This window comes from Macaca fascicularis, chromosome 8, assembly GCF_037993035.2.
Source record: "Macaca fascicularis isolate 582-1 chromosome 8, T2T-MFA8v1.1".
NCBI classification, from domain to species: domain Eukaryota; kingdom Metazoa; phylum Chordata; class Mammalia; order Primates; family Cercopithecidae; genus Macaca; species Macaca fascicularis.
In genome coordinates, this window is record NC_088382.1 from 10,064,268 (window position 1) to 10,081,894 (window position 17,627).

At 42.1% G+C, this 17,627-nt stretch overlaps 1 protein-coding gene across 3 annotated transcripts in view; it reads left to right on the plus strand.

Annotated features, from left to right (window-relative positions):
* Positions 1–8,889: 8,889 nt before the first annotated feature.
* Positions 8,890–17,627, plus strand: part of PINX1 (PIN2 (TERF1) interacting telomerase inhibitor 1) — a 76,294-nt gene continuing 67,556 nt past the window's right edge. For all 3 annotated transcript variants that reach the window (XR_012417020.1, XM_005562590.4, XM_015454447.4), the window contains exons 1-4: positions 8,890–9,045; positions 13,980–14,089; positions 15,548–15,640; positions 16,779–16,857. Coding sequence is in view for 2 of the 3 variants with exons in the window: in XM_005562590.4 (XP_005562647.3) it covers positions 9,027–9,045; positions 13,980–14,089; positions 15,548–15,640; positions 16,779–16,857 (301 nt within the window). In the remaining variant the exon portion in view is untranslated. The remainder of the gene's footprint in view (positions 9,046–13,979; positions 14,090–15,547; positions 15,641–16,778; positions 16,858–17,627) is intronic.

Here is a 17,627-nt window from a genome sequence, read left to right on the forward strand (position 1 = left end):
CAGGAGGCATCCCAGTCATCACTGGCTTTGGGTGTACCATGAAGAGTTGGACTTCAAAGAATAATTTGTTCTGTGAAAAAGGAAGTGGCTCCAAGCAAGAGCTGACATCAGTGAATGAAGCTCTTCCCTTCACTGTACATCGCTATGACCTGGACATGTGGTGTTTACCCTCATGTATGGTTTCTGGTAAACCAAACTGGAGTCCATGACCAGGCTCAGCGCCTAAGTGAGGCTGCTTCTCTGCCTTGAGTCTAACTGCTTCCCCAGCTGGCTGATCTATACACCTGCCACACTCGTACTCACAGAGAGGGAGAGAGGTGGAAAGCAAGATGGGCAAGCCTTCCCAGAGAGACAACTCTGGCTCAGCCCATTCCTTTTGCCATCAGAGAGAAAGTCACATCTAGGTATGTGGCTTGTGACTTTTGCCACCCACAGTGACTCTGACCACTAGAAAATGTGGTCCAGTTGGTGTCTTGGAATCTGACCCCGTCAATTCAGAACATCGTTAATTGTCTAATGGAGGAGTAAGCCGGAGGGTAGCCCACAGAATATGTCTTCTTAACTCCACCCCAAATTCTCCCGAGCTACTAACAAATATAAAATGTGGATTAATGGCAGAGCAGAGCTGCTGCAGACACATTATGTGCACCAGAAGCCAGGGCGTCTACAGAGGACCCAACTGTGGCCAACTGAGTGACACTTTCAACAGCTCCACATTCACATAGGCATCCTATAGGGGTCAAGTGGTTTCCAAAATGTTGACAGATTTCTGTCATGGGTGCTTGTAATGGGTTTCCAGCATGCCTTGGAGTGAGTAGATGAGATGGAGTTAAATTTCCAGGCAAGACACTTATGTCCATTTCATGTGCAGACCACACTTTCCACAGTTGCATGCCCCTTTTCTCAACTTAATGAATAGGAGAATTTCAACTATTCTGATATAATAAAGAAGTAACATGGGATTTTTACTATTTAAAAGTTGCAACAATATAGAAATGCATACTGTAGAAAATAAACGTCTTCTGTAATGTCTTCCCCTCCTCTGCTGAAAACATCAGTATTAACAATTTGGAATAGGGTTTCCCCCAGTTTTTCCATGCATATACTAAACCATATATGTATGCATATATAGACTATTATATATACTTTTTTCTATTTAAAAGTGGGATTTTAAAAAATGGGGTGCTACAGTTTTGCAAATGGTTTTGACTTAATATCTCTTGCAACAAAGTTTTTTAAAGTGACTGTGTGTAAATTAACACTGTATAAATAAAAGTGTTCTAAGACTTATAGAGATTTCCTTAAAGTAGTGCCTGATGCAAGTATTTGTACTCTGTGGTCATGGCCTCCTCTTTATCATCCGCCTCAATCAGCAATAACCCCCAGCTAATGATGTAACAGGTCATGATTCTGAAGGGTTCTATGTCCAAAGAAACTACCCCCAACCACCCAGGAGTCTCTCATCTATTACCTACATGGGCATCAGTTGTGGACAGATCAAGACAGTGGCCTTGGTATATAGTTAAAAACAAAGCAAAACTGTGTGCACTCAAAACAGGCACATCATGTACTGAGTTCCTTCTCTGTGCCAGCTGCTGTCCTGAGTGGTATATATCACTTCATTGAATAGCAATGCATGTATTGTCTTAGTCAATTCAGGATGCTATAACAAAATACCACAAAGTGGGTAACACAGTCTTATAAACAACAGAAATTTATTTCTCACAGTTCTAGAGGCTGGGAAGTCCAAGATCAAAGTGCTGGCAGCATTGGTGTCTGGTGACGGGACCACTTCACCAGAACTGGTGTCTGGTGAGGGTGGAAGGGACAAGACTCCCTAGGATCTCTTTTATAAGGCATTAATCCCATTCACATGGGCTCCACCCTCGTGAACTAATCACCTCTCAAGGTCCCACCTGCAAATACTCTCACATTAGGGGTTAAGATTTCAACATGTAAATTTTAAGGAGGAAACCAATGTTCCATCTATAGCATCTATAGTACCTTTGAGGTAGGTACCATTGCTATTCTTACATAAATGGGGAAAAGCATAGGAAATTTAGTAATCTGCCCAAGGTCAACAGCTGGTAAGTGGCAGAGGAAGACATACAAAGAATATGAAGAATAAGAGATGGAGCAGATTAGGCACCAAGAGCTGCTTGTAATTCTCAGGGCACCTGGCAGTGGCCCCTTGCAGTATCATGAGGTATTCCATGTGCTCACAGCAACCCCATGGATTAGCAGATGAGGAATCAGAGAGGGGACATAATTGCAAGTGTCAGAGCCAGATTTGAACCCTTAACTTTGGAGCTCATTCTGTTAATTACTGCACCAAGGCAAATCACTATGGGAAGGACAGACTATACTCACAGAGCTCTACAGGCTGTGGAGTGCTTACCTGGAGGGCAGCAGAAGCTAGAAAGAAAGTTTTAGAAGGGGTCAGGGAGAGCCAACAGTGAGGCTTGGGAAGCCTCCTTAGATGACTCCAGAATGTCCACCTCTAACCACCAGGGTAGAGCTCCTGCCTGATATGATGCTTTCTCACTTAGGATAGGGGTCCTTAGCCAGCAGTCCAAGTCTGGAGATCCTCTCAAATGGGTGACTAAATCAGTCACCATCCCTCTCTCCTTTCATCATCTTGACTCCCACCTCGACCCTATACCTTCCTTGTGCAGCTATCTGTCTCCCTGCCTATCCTCACTGCCCTCTCCTCTGCCATCAGCTGTCCTTGAAAACATTTTAGAATATAAGAAACTGAAGTGTCACTATCTCACTCAAAGGTTAGGGAAGGCTAGTTTAGGGCAATAAAGAAAGCAGTTATAAGACAGTGGGGAAATCAGATTTTTCTTTTGACGTAATAATGCTAATTTGGATTCCTCGGTGTGATTTTTGATGGTTGGGATTTACAGGTGTTCGCAGTCCTTTTGTGATGGCTACAGCTTGATATCATACAACATTGACAGGAAGTATGACAGAGAAGGAATCTCAGGCCGGAATTGCTGCCAGGAAGCCAGAAGGCATCCCTGGACTGCGATCAATATAGAGCCTTCTTTTCTTCACACTGCTCTTGGCTAGAGTCTGTCTTCTTTGAACTTCTATAATATATAGAAACTGCAAGAGAAGACAAGAAAAATGATTACAGGAGCCCTAGGGGATGAGAGCCCTGAGCTGGCATTAACTGGGCATAAGACTTTATCAAAAACACTATCACTGACAAATTCTTCTGACCCAGAGACACAAGCAACAGAAAGTTGAGTTTAAAGCAGACTGCAGGGGCAAACAACCTCACAAAATCTGAGACTTTGCCCCCAGGAGATGGGTAAATAAACTTGTTATCAATCATCCATTTCTAGTGTGTTGGACTAAGTGGGCAGGCCTTTTACGACATGACAATAGGACTGTCAGAGAAAGTGAGAAGTCTCAGGGGCTGCAGGAAAAACCCTCCATGGAGTGATGAGCCTTCTGTTCTTTGGGCAATAGCAACTGGATTGATACATTTGGGGAGTGTATGCATAAGCATAGGAGAGGTCTTCCAAAAGTTTGTGGAAAAGTCATATTAGGCATGGATTTCAAATTTTTTGCACCAAAATATACTTGTAATTACTTGTTATAACATGTTTGAACATGATCTAGCACTAAGACATCAGTTTGAAAGAGCCCCTTTCACAGCAACCTGAATTCTGCTAAAATTGAAGCAAGAACAAACACCAAATTTGTGGTGAAGCTTGGGTGGAATGGTGAAATCACTGATACTTTATAAAAAGTTTAAGGGGACAATGTCCCAAAGAAATAAGCAGTTTACAAGTGGATAACTTACTTTAAGAAGGAACAAGACGATGTTAAAAATTACACCTGCAATGGTAGACCATCCACATTAATTTGCAAGGAAAAAAGTAAGCTTGTTCATGCACTAATTGAAGAGGGCTAATTATTTACAGGAGAAACAATAGCTAAACCATAGACATCGCAATTGGTTCAGTGTATACAACTCTGACCAAAAAATTAGAGTTGAGCAATCTTTCCATTCAATGGGTGCCAGAACTATTATACCCAGATCAGCCGCAGACAAGAGCAGAGCTTTCAGTGGAAATTAGAAATAAGTGGAATCAAGATCCTGAAGCACTTCTTTGAAGAACTGAAACAGGAGATAAACCACAGCTTTACCAGTACAATCCTGAAGACAAAGCACAATCAAAGCAATGGCTACCAAGACATGGAAATGGTCCAGTCAAAGAAAAAGTGAACTGGTCAAGAGCCAAGGTCATGGCGACAGTTTTTTGGGATGCTCACACACAAAAAGATGCCACAGGCTGCATCAGTTCTCTTTAGGCAAATTAGAGAAATAACCCAAAATGTTGGCAGGGGAAGGGTGCAGGAGAGACCTACAGCAAATACCAGTGGCAAAATTAGCTTTGAATACATGAAAAAAATGCTCTCCTCTTCCTTTACCCTGCCACCCCCAACATCTACAATATACACCAATCTACTAAAATTCAAGATGTTCTGTCAAATGTTTAGTTTTGTTTTTTTTTTTCCAGCAGCAGTCGTTCAGAGCACATGATATTTTATTTTTCTGCATTATGTCATTTCAGGTTTATTTGTCATCACTGAAAAAAAAAAAAAACATTGATTCTGTAACTGCCTGATGGGTTTCTCTTGCAGGCTACCCACGTAGACCTGGTTTATCAAGACAGGGGAATTGCAATAGAAGGTTTAATACATACAGAGCCAGCTAAATGGGAGACTGGAGTTTTATTATTACTCAAATAAGCTGTCCCAAAAATTCAGATACTGAAATTTTTATAAAATAGTTTGGCAGGCAGGGGGCTGGGGAATGGGGAGTGCTGATAGGTTGGGTTGGGGATGAAATCATAGGTAGTCGAAGCTCTCCTCTTGCATGAGCCAGTTCTTGGGTGGGGAGCCACAAGACCAGATGAGCCAGTTTACTGGCCTGGGTGGCTCTGGTGGATCCATCAGAATGCAGAATGTTTTGGTCTATTACAAAATACCAACCTTAGGTTTTATAATAGTAATGTTATCTATAGGAGCAAATAGGGACGTTACCACTCTTGTGGCCTCTGGCTGCATTACACTTGAGCCATGGTGGGGCTGTTTCAGGGAGGGGCTGTTAGCATCCATGTTTTAAAATTAAACTATAAACTAAATTCCTCCCAAAGTTAGTTCAGCCTACCCCCAGGAACGAACAAGGGCAGCCTGGAGATTAAAGGCAAGATGGAGTTGGTTAGGTCAGGTCTCTTTCATTGTCATAATCTTCTCACTGTTACAATTTTTGCAAAGGTGGTTTCAATTCAAAGGCAAAATTTGGTTTGTTGACTTAAAACCTTTACAGTTCTAATTTGCCAGTTACAGATAGAATGATTCCACTTTTTGAATACTTGACTTTTGTAAGTACTCACAGCTAGTATACAAATTGTAGATCATTTGAAATAGTCAAAGAGTATTAGGAATTTCTGCTTCCGGCCATGATGGAGTAAAGAAACTGGATTTACCCTTTCATCTTCACTACAAAGCTGGGAAAAATAGACAAAACAATGGTTTTGAGACATTGAGCAAAAGGCAGTGAAGAACTGCAATTCTAACAATTTGGTAATAAAGGAGGTGAGCCCTTTGATAGCCCTCATTTCTGGCCTGAAGAGTTTACAGGCTGCAGCACCGGGAGAAGGAACTCAGACAGAACCTGGAGGTCTCACTGAGCTAGGGGACAAACATCAAGAAATCTAGGATTCTTGGGGCCGAGTGTCAGAGAGAAGAGAACTATACTAAGGGAAACTCCAGATATTTGCAGAAGGGTCTCCTCAAGTCTTCAAATGAAGATTTAGCAGCACTTGCACTGGAGGAAACTAGTGGGAAAGAACCACCAGAGACAAGCAGGCAGAACAATCCCCAGAGCTCGCACAGAGCCAAAAGCAATTTGTGTATCCCCAGTGGAAATAATTTCTAAACACATGGAGCATCAAGCAGAATCTTCGATAGGGTGCTGCTTTAATAGTGGGACCAGATTATAACTAAACTTAAAGACTATTGTGGGCCCATTTAGCAAAGCTTACACAAAAGGCTTGCAAAGGCCACATTTTCCCCAAGGGGAATGTATCCCAGAACAAAATATTTAAAGGAATACAAAAGCCTTCAGCCCCCAATAAAGTAACACTCACAATGTCAGATGTAAAATAAAAAGGTTACCAGTGTGAAAGATACAGGAAAATGTGACTCACTTCCGGAAGAAAAATGTACCAAAAAAAAAAAAAAAAAAAAAAAGCATTAGGAAGATCAAACAATAACCCATAACCTTACCAACTAGAAATGGTTTTCAGTTAAGAATTAGAGTATTACCTTTTAGACTTTAATATGTATTTTTAAATTACTGATATTAAATGAACTATGAATGATCAAACCATTGGTACAACTTGGTGTCCTAGAGATTTTTTTCCTCTTTATGTATCTTAAGCACTTTCTTATGTGTATTTCGCTTTTCTGCTTGTAAGAACCAACACTCACTTGGCTTACCTTATGTAATGGGAAGTATATTAGAAGTATGAAAAGGAAATATGATTCTCAGCTAAATGAACCAAGGGAGGAAGAAAGCCAAATAATTGGACCTCACAGGGAATGAAGGACCAAGAGTGCAGCCAGGCTCTGAAGGCAAGTGCGCTGGGGCCCCAGAGCCTCTCCTGCGCCTCAGCAGAAGCTGTTAGTGAGTAAGTTCCCTCTGATGCCCTGCCTTTGGGAGACCTACCCCTCATTATCTCAGTCTTCTTCTCTTCGTACATCTTCTGGCTTTTTCTGTTGTACAGAATGGCTTCTGTCCTGGATCACTCAAATCTGTCCTACATGCTGATTAGTGTTGTCTATTCTAGAATTTCGTATAAATGGAATCATATACCATGTACTTCTTTCACTGAGCATCATGTTTTTGAAATTAATTCAGGGGCCCACAAAAGTTTTCTTAAAGGATCAGACAGTAAATATATTAGGTTTTGGGGGGTGGCCAAACCTAGTCTCTCCCAAGTACTTAATTCTGCTGGTGTAGCCAGAAGATTTAAAATACAAACAAGATTCTGTAATTTTTTTAAAATCCCAAACTTAATAATATTCTTTTTCAGTAGATGATCTCCATTAATATTTCATAGCCATACAGAATGCTGGGGTTGAAACAAAATTTGGAAACCATCCTGCATTCACCAAAAGGCAGAGTCCCTCCTACTATATTCCTCTGTGACCTCTGAGCATTTCCAGGAGACACCTCATTGTAACACAAGATCCAATGATAACTCAACCATTTACCACCTGAACCATGGCAACAGGCCATAAATGTCTGCCTCAATCTTCCTGACCATCTCAGAGACAAAATCACCTTTCTGAAATAATATACCAACACAGGAGGTGCTTGAAATACACTGATTTCCCGACCAATTCAGTGTCCTTCATTCTATGTATCTACCTTCCACTCTCTCTGGCATAATCAAATAGATCTGCTAATTATCCTGAGATTTTTGTGATCCTGCCTACCTGAGTCCAACGCCCTACTTTTTATCTTGTTCCCTATGTCACAATGTCACAGCTTCCCTGCCTTGGCTGGGAAGATTCCATTCACTTGCCTCCCCTCACCCCCCGAGTATTCACTGATAGCTATAAGCATCCTTTTGTGTTTCTTCTAACTTTTATGAAACTAGAGTTTACCTTTTTCGTACAGATTCCTAAAGGGAGAATTTCATTGTAAACGAGAATCTTCAATTGCTTTTCTTGGCGTCTGAGTTGTCTCTTTTTACCTTCCTTTTATGTAGGAAAGGCTTCTGTGTGCACTGTCACCTGAAGTTTACCGGAGAGTCACTCATCCAAAAACATGTGTTTACCATACTTAAAAGTGTTATCGCTAGGATCTTATTAGAACTCCCCTGGAGACAGGGACACTTTAATTAAATGTTGCAAACATCTATGGAGCCTTACCGTACTCACATTATTTTGCGAGGTGCTGGTACGAATACAGAAATGGATATGATAAAGGCAACGTTCCAGTGTGTGCACTGTGGTGGAGAAAATAAATAAAATCTTTGCCTTGTTGAAGGCATCCCATTAATTAAAGAGATAACATTTTCCCCAGAACTAGTTACCTGTTTAAGTTTGGGTCCCACACAAAAACCGATAAATAGATAGCAGATCTATCTTCTGGTATCTAATATCTATCTCTCATATCCCTCCCTCCCTCCCTCCCTCCCTCCCTCCATCCATCCCTCCATCCATCCATCGGGTCCCACACAAAAACCGATAGATAGCAGAGCTATCTTCTGGTATCTAATATCTATCTATCTATCTATCTATCTAGTATCTAATTATCTATCTATCTATCTATCTATCCATCCATCCATCCATCCACCCATCTATCCATCTATCATCCATCTGTTTATCTCAGAAAGCAGAGGTAGGGTATGAAGAAGAGATGGGACAATACAGTACAAAGTCCTCCCCTCCAGCCAAGTTTTTCAAACTCCTTGTCCATACAACATTGATGACCCTAACTTCAGCTCTTTACACATTTCTTTTCCCCGTGAGGCTGAGCTGCTTGAGGGCAGGTCACGTCTTTCCACTACCCTCCTTGCCGGCACCTACGGCTTCCTAATGGAGACCCTACAGGTAACCCACGTGAGCGCGTACTCCGCGGCAGACACGCCCAGGCGGGCTTTACTCACATCCAATCACTTAGTACGCACACTCCCTCCAGCCAATGAGCGAATACGTACTCCTTTCTCCACCTCCCGCCGGGCGGCCACCGCCCCCTCAGCCTCTGGTCGTCCCGTCACCGCCCCAGGTTGCCCCGCCCTGCTCCGCCCTCTCACCGCCGCGTGCTCGAGGAGCGAGTCGCGCGCCACTGACGTCACCAGCACGCGCCCCGTCTGCAGCAGTCAGCCTGCGAGGGAGTTACGCTGGTCCTGATTCTCGTGGAGTTTCCTGCCCGCCCAGTGGCCGCAGTCACCCAGGTCCAGAGGCCGCGGTATCACAGGCTCTCCGACATGTCTATGCTGGCTGAGCGTGAGTGTCAGAAGCAGAGGCCCGACCCGGGCGCGTCGGTGAAGATGCTGGGTGACCCGCACGGCAGTCCCAAGTGACTGGGAGCGCGGGTTCCAGGCGCGCCTGGCGCATGGGGTCGGGGGACCGGGGAGCCGAGCCTGGCTCTGCTTGTCCTGCTCGCCGCAGAGCTCCCCGAAAGTTGGCCGCGGGTCTGCTAGTGAGAAAGACCGCGAGTGTCTCCCGGAGACGCCTTCCTCACAGTCACCCTGGGGCGCGCGCGAAGTGGGTCAGAACACCGGGTCCCGCGACTGGCCCCGCCGCCGCCCTTTGTGGGGACCCGGACTGGTTGCTTCACTGCCCCCGGACCTCAGCTTCCTCAGGTTAAAAAGAGAAGGTTGAGCAGAAGGATCACTTCGAACTGTAATCACATTGTCCAAGATGTCTTGGACCCAGAAAAAGAAAAGCAAAGGAGTTAGAAGTCTCAAATATGGGACGTCAGCCACTTAGCGGGGGAGTAGTGCAGGGCTAATGCGTAATTCTAAATGAGATCGGCGTTTTTGATCTTGTTGGCCACAGCGCCCGGTCCTGCCTGTTTACCTTTGACATTTACCTTCACTTTGTGGAGCGGGTGAAACCCCTGTCTCTGGAGAGGCTGCTGAACTTCTGAATTGTGCCTGCAGCTAAGGTCGCTTGCCACCAGATGGCAGTCGTGCTTTGATCCTGAAAAGCGGGTCCTTCTTGTGAGTTGTATAGTGAGCAATGAACAGAAACAGCTTATTTAACAGATCAACCAGACCAGCACAGAGATTTTGTGAAATAAATGCTGTTAGCACTCTTTTCTAAGAGGATGGAGGACTAGGAGCACAAAACAAAATGGGTCAGTCATCATCCCGGTTTTACAGGGGCAGAAATTGACGTTCAAAGGAAAATAATTTGCCCCTAGTCATTGAGCTAGAAAATGGCAAAATTGATCCAGTTATCTCTGTATCTTTATATTCTTGCCAGTAAGACCAGCGGAGACCCATAGAAATGAGTATGTTTTAGACTGAACCCGTGGGTTCTATTTTTTCACCAGTAAAAAATCAGGAGTCAGGGTTAGAGCCTAGATAGCTAAGATCTCTTCTGGTTTTCGTATTTGATGTTTGCTCAATTCAGCATGCACTTGGCGACTTTGGCCCTAATTCTGCTATTCATTTATGTCTGTTCCTTTGATCGGTGTTTGTGAGGCCACTAAAATCTTCTCTTACTATCTTTATCTCCAGGTGGCCTTAAATCAATGAGATGGTGAACATGAACATAGTAGGAAAAATCTGTAGAGGTGTAAAATACTATTTGTAGACATCCGTAATTCAGATTGCATGATTTCAAGAGAGTGTTTTCAGTTCTCCTTTCCCAACGTTATTCCAAATTGTCAAATCCTTGTCATTATAATATGTAACATTTTGTGTTTTTTTTTTCTCCATAATTTGCCAAATGGGTATAGCATCTTCTGTAATTAGATATTTAGGATTGGTGTTGTTAAGAAGAAAAACCTTAGACAAATTAAACAGTTTGATTGAGCAAAGAATGATTCAAGAACTAGGCAACCTTCAGAACTAGAACAGGTTATAAGAACTCCAAGCCTATGCTGTCAGGCAGTATTTATGGACAGTAAACGTAAGTGAGGTACCGAGACAACTTGGTTAGGGTTACCGCTCTGATTTGCCTTATTTGAATCAGCTGGCTGCCTGTGATTGATGCTCAGCTGCTGTAAAGGATTGAGACTCAGTTATATGTTACAAGAGTGTACTCCTACGATAGGCTTTCGCTTCGCTTAAGTTCTAACGTAGGTTGTAGTTCCTTACGTAAGGACTCAAGTACGGAGGCCTCCTCAGGCCAAATTTAGTATAATAATTCGCTCCTTCTGATCAACCTCTGAATTTTGAGAGATTGTTTAAAACTTTTGCTCCTGGCTCTTGGGACTCAACACGCCCTTTAGAGTAAATGGGATTCTAGCATAAGTCATGTGGCATTGAGCTGTTGTGTGGATGGTTTTTATTGGATTTGCCCAAAAGTATCCCGACAGATCCATTTACAGTTAGATCTCCACATAGGAGTAGCTGCTAGAGGATGGTTAAATACATCCCAAATAGTGATTCTGCAGATTTAGGGCATTCTACCTGAAGTCCAGCGCCATGCTGTAAACACTGCTATTCCAGATCGTGTCAAGGGTCCTCAAGATCATCCCGAGATTCAGCGATGTGCTGGGGGATTCAGGCACAGGACTCAGCATGTAGTCGCACTCACTGCTAAGATTATTATAGCAAAAGGATGCAGAACAAAGCCGGCAGAAGGAAAAGATGCATGGGACAAAGTCCAGAGTAAGGCAGGCATCAAGCTTCCAGAGCCCTCCCCCAGGGAGTCACACATGACACGCTTAATTCCTCCAGTAGTGAGTTCTGACAGCAAATGTGGAATGTTGCCCACCAGGGAAGCTAGAGAGACTCAGTGCCAGGGATTTCCTGGGGGCTGGGCACATAGACACCCTCTACCTGGCAGGCCCCAAAATTCCAGGCTCCTAGAAGGAAAGCAGGCATTCAGCATAAACCATATCATTTGTGTAAACAGGAACAATGAGCCACTCTTATCAGTTCTGCGAATGGTAGGAACCCTTGGGTTCCCTGTTATAAACAGGCCTTTCAAAGGATAGCAGTCAGGCCTGCTCTGTTAGTGAACAAAGCTGAGATCTGAGCACAGAACAGACTGTGGCATGAGAATTACAAAGGCCATGTAAAAGGTGAGCCAATTGGAAGAGCTCGGAGGCAGTCTTTTCCTTACCATGATTTTCCACACCTGGAAACTTGCGTGGCATTAGAGCCGGGAAGTGTTCCAGGGAAGCAGGGTTCTGGTCAAGTAAGTCTGGGAAACAGGCAGGCCTGCTCTGGCCTCCCCTAAGAGGATCTGCACATTTGCATAGTAAAGTTTCCAGGAGATTCTTCAGTATTTTGTTTAACCCAGTGTTACTCATTTTCAATGGGAAACTGCCCCCCTTCCCTTTTAGCATCCTTGTTTGGAAACACTGGTGTGATCCCATTGATTGAAGCTAACTGCCATTTCCCCGGGGGAGAGGAACTGACCTCGAATAGCTAATCTCTCGTGTAGGCATTATCGTTTGTTTTATATAAGTATGTAACATGAAGTGTGTGCAGTTCTTATTGCAGAGTGTGAGCTTATTCTCAAAACTGTCTCCTTCATACAAACCCTAGTCAAAGAACCCTGGCAAGCACTGCATAGACACATGAACTCTGACACCCTGATGCCAGCTTGCATATAGAATACTGGCTAACAGGCTTCTCTCTGGTGTGTTGTTCCTTAGCAGAGGCAGTGTTATGCTGAGTATTTGCCAAGATAAGTGAAGTGGTAACTTAGATGGAACATTTTTGGGTCACCTTTTTTTTTCTGCAAAACACTACAAATTCGAGCCCAGCTTGTTTTGCTTTTTAGGTGGCCTTTTTTCTGCCTGTGTATTTGTAAAGGGTTTCCTATTTTTGCTGGAGGGTGCATAGTTATGGGCCTCTATTGATTCTATGTGTGGCACAGTGAGCCCCTTTGCCAGGGGGTCGTGTTATTTTTTTAATTATGTGATGAGATGGGCAAGGTAGGAGGGGTTGTGTTGATGGTTAGACAATGTGCTTACATTGATGTGGCAGATAAATGGTAATGATACCTCCAAATTTCTCATTTGGCCACAGTCTACTTTTGGGTTTCATATTCTTATTCTTTGAACCTTTGGAGTTCTTTATTTTTGCCATAATTTTCCTTAAAACTACAGTGATAAACTTGAGTTCATAATGATCAGTAGTTTATATGCATTAAAAAAAGTTGCTTTGATGAGATTCAAAGCAGTTCGCTTAATTCAGTTATACTCCTTCCTTCCTTTTTTCCTCTCCCTCTTCTTTCCTCCTTTCTTCCCTCTTTCCATTCTTCATTTTTATTCATTTATTCCATTCACATATTTATTGAGTGCCTGCTGTGGGCACAGTGATTTTTTTATTTCTTGCAATGAAGCCTCAGAAAAAAGACATGAATATGAGCCCTAAGGACGTGATGGTCTAATGGGAAACCCGAAAGGTGGATGTAAATAGCTCTAATACAGTAGATGTTAAGAAACAGGTAAGTTATTCTAGAAGTTCATAGGGGAGTCAGAGGGCTTCAGGGCATCTCTGTGAGAGGGATGGAGTTGTTATTTTCTGTAGGTCATATGTGTGGAGGGTACAGTTGACTCTCCCCAAGAGTGTAATGACTATTCTATGTTGTGGATTAAGAACATAAGCTTTTAAGTCAGTAGGACCAAGGTTGGTTTAAAGGGTCTGGGTTTTGCTTGGGGATGTTGGGCAAATTTGTTTCTCTAAGCCTCAGATTTTCATATCTGCCAGTGATGATGGTACTATCCACCCTTGTTGGGTTACTGTGAATCTTTATTATGTACAGCGTTTGGAGCAAGTCTCAGGTTGAACAATTGGCATTTATTATTTTAAGTGCATCCTTGGTATTGCATATTATTTTGTATGTAGTAACACATGGCAGTGGAAGCTGTAACTGCTGCCACTACCACTCCTGATGGTGATGAGGACGTTGGTGTCCACAGGGGCTTTCAGTTGTACTGATGGTGGAGTATGGAAGGCGCAGCTCCAGTGTATTGAGTATTTGCTTTGCCACATTATGAGGGAATATTTCAATTTTAATCTTAAGAGGTCAACTTATATGTCTAGAATGTACATTTATTAGGGAAACCAGGATAAATGATCCAGTCTGTTAACATTCTATTGAGGGTTGAATTAATTTCTGTATTGTAATGTATGTCATATTTTACAAACATACATAAAATACACAAAGTTATGCATGTATATGTTTGTGTGGTATTTTCCAGGTCTGAAAGGTAGTGCATTGCTGATGAGATGCTTTTTCATTTCTAGGTCGGCGGAAGCAGAAGTGGGCTGTGGATCCTCAGAACACTGCCTGGAGTAATGACGATTCCAAGTTTGGCCAGAGGATGCTAGAGAAGATGGGGTGGTCTAAAGGAAAGGTATTTTGGAGAAAAGCAGAAAAAATCTGAGCTATGAAAAGAGATTAGAAATTAGGGGGAAACTTCCTTCTTAGGAGACTGGAAGAAACTTATGCTTTGGATCAGTAAGTGATTTTGATCCAAAATCAAAAATTGTTGTGACCTTATAATGATAAGTTAGGATTGAACATAAGTGTCAACTGTCTATCATTTAAGCTGCCATGCTTAGCATCTTTTGTAGATTGTGAAACTAGGGCTACACGCTTTTTTCCCTTTCCATTTGTTCGTGACTCCAGTAGAACTTCTGCTGATATCTCTACACTTAAATGGTTCTCGTTGAGGTTGTTAGTGATCTTTAAGTGCCAATCCAGTGGGGCCTTGTTTTGTTCTCATATTATTTCACTCCTCAGTGGTGCTGGATGTAATTGACTACTCTCTTTGAAATACTTCTGTCTTGGCCTCCACAGTACTATTGTCTCTTCTGTTCTTCCTTTTAACCTCACTTGCCACTCCTAAATTCATTGCTGTCTGTTCTTTCTGTAGACTTTTGATTATTAGAGCTCCTTGAGGCTCAACCTCAGGCCCTTTTTTGCACTCTGCTCCGGTGATCTCATTCATTCCCTTGCAACACTTTGGATTAGCTAAAGTCTGGGAACTGTCATTTTTCTGTATCTAGTCCAGTTCTGTCCTCTGAGCTCTAGATTTGTAAATTCAGTAGCCTACTTGATATTTCCACTTGAGTAAGCATCTCAAGGGTATCATTTCTATTATAAAACTCTTGATTCCCCCAAATATATTTTTCCCAAGTTTTCCCCATTTTTCATATGTGTTACCATCTGCCACTTACACAAGCCAGAAACCTGAGAGTCATGCTTGGTTCCTCCACCCTCTCACCTCCTGCACCCCCAGTCATCATTCTTCTCCATGCAGGGCAGTGCTCTGCTTCAGCCACTGTCATCAGTTGCACTCATTGACTCCTTAGACTCTCAACTGCCTCCCTTCCTCCCTCCTTTTTCTCTTCTGGCCCATTTGCTATACAGCAGCCAGAATGATCTTTTAAAATATGGAAATTAGATCATGTCATTCTTAAAAGACCAGTGGTTTTCCATTGTATTTAAAATAAAATCCAAATTCCTTCCATAGGTTATGTGAGATCTAGCCCCTCCGTCATCCTATTTCCTTCATTCCTTCATTTGCGGAAGCCACCCGGGTGCCTGTGAGGTTTCCCAGTACACTGAGTTTTTCCCACCCAGGGTCTTTGCACTTGATCTTCCCTTACCTGGAAAATCTTACAGATGAGTGCTGATTGATACAGAGGACTTAGAGTCCTGCCCCGTGTTGTTTTGTGAAAGTATTTAATGGAGAGAATCATCCACTCAGAACACCTGCCATGGGCATCTGTGAGTTTTGTAGCAGTGCTCTGCTTCTGAGTATCAGTGAGAGGCATGTTCTAACTCTCTTTGTGTTTAATCTCCACAGGGTTTAGGGGCTCAGGAGCAAGGAGCTACAGATCATATTAAAGTTCAAGTGAAAAATAACCACCTGGGACTCGGAGCTACCATCAATAATGAAGTGAGCAGCAGTGTGCCTCCTGGGTGTCTTTGCATAATTGACTTTAGTCTTGTAAATGTAAAAATTTTAGTCCAGTCAGTTGATTGATTCATCCGTTTCTGACTGTTGGTGCAGCATTTCATTTTATTCACATTTCCTCTTGAACACTGACACTTTGAATGCGTGGCACTGTAATTCGAAGTCCGTGGCCTACTGTGCTTTTCATTTTTAGTATCATTGTTCCCTTTTGCAAAGTATCTAAACTGGAAGTTTTCTTCCTCAGTTTTTGCAGCCAACAGAATCTGGTAGGAAATCTGGAGAATTACTTTAGGTAAATTGAATTACTTCGGTTAGTTCAGTATCTCTGAGTAGTGGATTGGCGGAGCTAAAATTTTTAGCCACTAAAGAAAGAGTTTATATAAGGTTGATTTCAAATGTAGTTGTTGAGGGATAGATAACACAGATACACTTATTTTCTTAGAAGAAGCATTGCCCAATAAACCTATTCCATATTGCTTTACCTTAAGTATTCTTAAAAATGCATAAGAATGTGAGTAAGGCAGATGCCCACATTGAAACCCTGCTTCCCACTGGTTTGGGAGATCTTCATTCTCTCATAAAATAATGAACTTATTAGGTAACCACCTCACAAATGGATGCTCATTGATTCAGGGGACTTGAGGTCCTTCCTCCTCCCCTTCCTCAGAGTTTTGTAAAATAGGAGTTGATGCAAGTAATTAGAATATTTTAATTTCTACTGAGCAAAGAAGAACATTTCTGTGTCTTTCATGGTTCTTGTCCTTTGAACTATGGAATTTCCCCTAGTGAGAAAAAAACAGTAATTTTATTGTGTTTTACTTTAACATTTAGCACACACGTTGCCTGTTGATTCTTTACTATAGATTGACTTGATTGACAGTCATTCACTTTTGAGATCAGGCCTTAAGCTTCCAGGAAGCCCCTTTTTAATATTGACCTAGATAAAGAGCATTTTAACTTTATATTATTTCTTGAATCCACTTAAATTTATCAAATAATATTTTGGTAAAACATTTAAAATTTCTTAACCACTGGATTTCCTTGATTCCAAAATATATCATCTCAGTCAGTGTAGGTAAACTACAGGCTTACCTCTCATTCATTTCTTTGATATTTTCAGGACAACTGGATTGCCCATCAGGATGATTTTAACCAGCTTCTGGCTGAACTGAACACTTGCCATGGGCAGGAAACCGCAGGTAGGGAAATTGGATGACATAAGCTGTCAGTGAAAATATGTTTATCTACTTTTTGTTTTTTGCTTTTGTTATTTTTAATTGACACATAATTCTACATATGTATTGAGTAGTGTGATATGTCAATACCTGTGCACAATTTGTAATGTACACATGTGTTGTATTCATCAGCACAATTAGCATACACATCACCTCAGACATTTATTATTTCTTTGTGTTGGGAACATTTGAAATCTATTCTTCTAGCTATTTGAAAATATACAATAAAATATTATTTACTATAGTCACCCTACAGTGCTATAGAACACTAGAGCTTTTTCCTCTTATCTAGTGGGACTTTTATATCCAGTAGCCAATCTTTAGCTATTCCCACCTAGCTATTCTCCTTACCTAACTCTAATAACCACTATTCTGCTATCTACTTTTATGAGCTCAACTCTTTTAGCTTTTCCATATGAATGAGAATGTGCGATATTTATCTGTGCCTGGCTTATTTCACTTGATGTCCTCCAGGCTCACCCATGTTGCCTCAAATGGAAAACGCTCATTCTTTCGTAAGGGTAAATAGTATTCCACGGTGTGTATGCACCACATGTTGTTTTCCCGTTCATGTGTTGGTGGACACTTATTTTTATTCCATATCTTGGCTGTTGTGAATAGTGCTACACTGAACGTGGGTTTGCCGGCACCTCTGCAACATGCTGATTTCCTTTCCTTTGGGTAATGCCGGGAGTGGATTGTTGGATCACATAGTAGTTCTATTTTTAACTTTT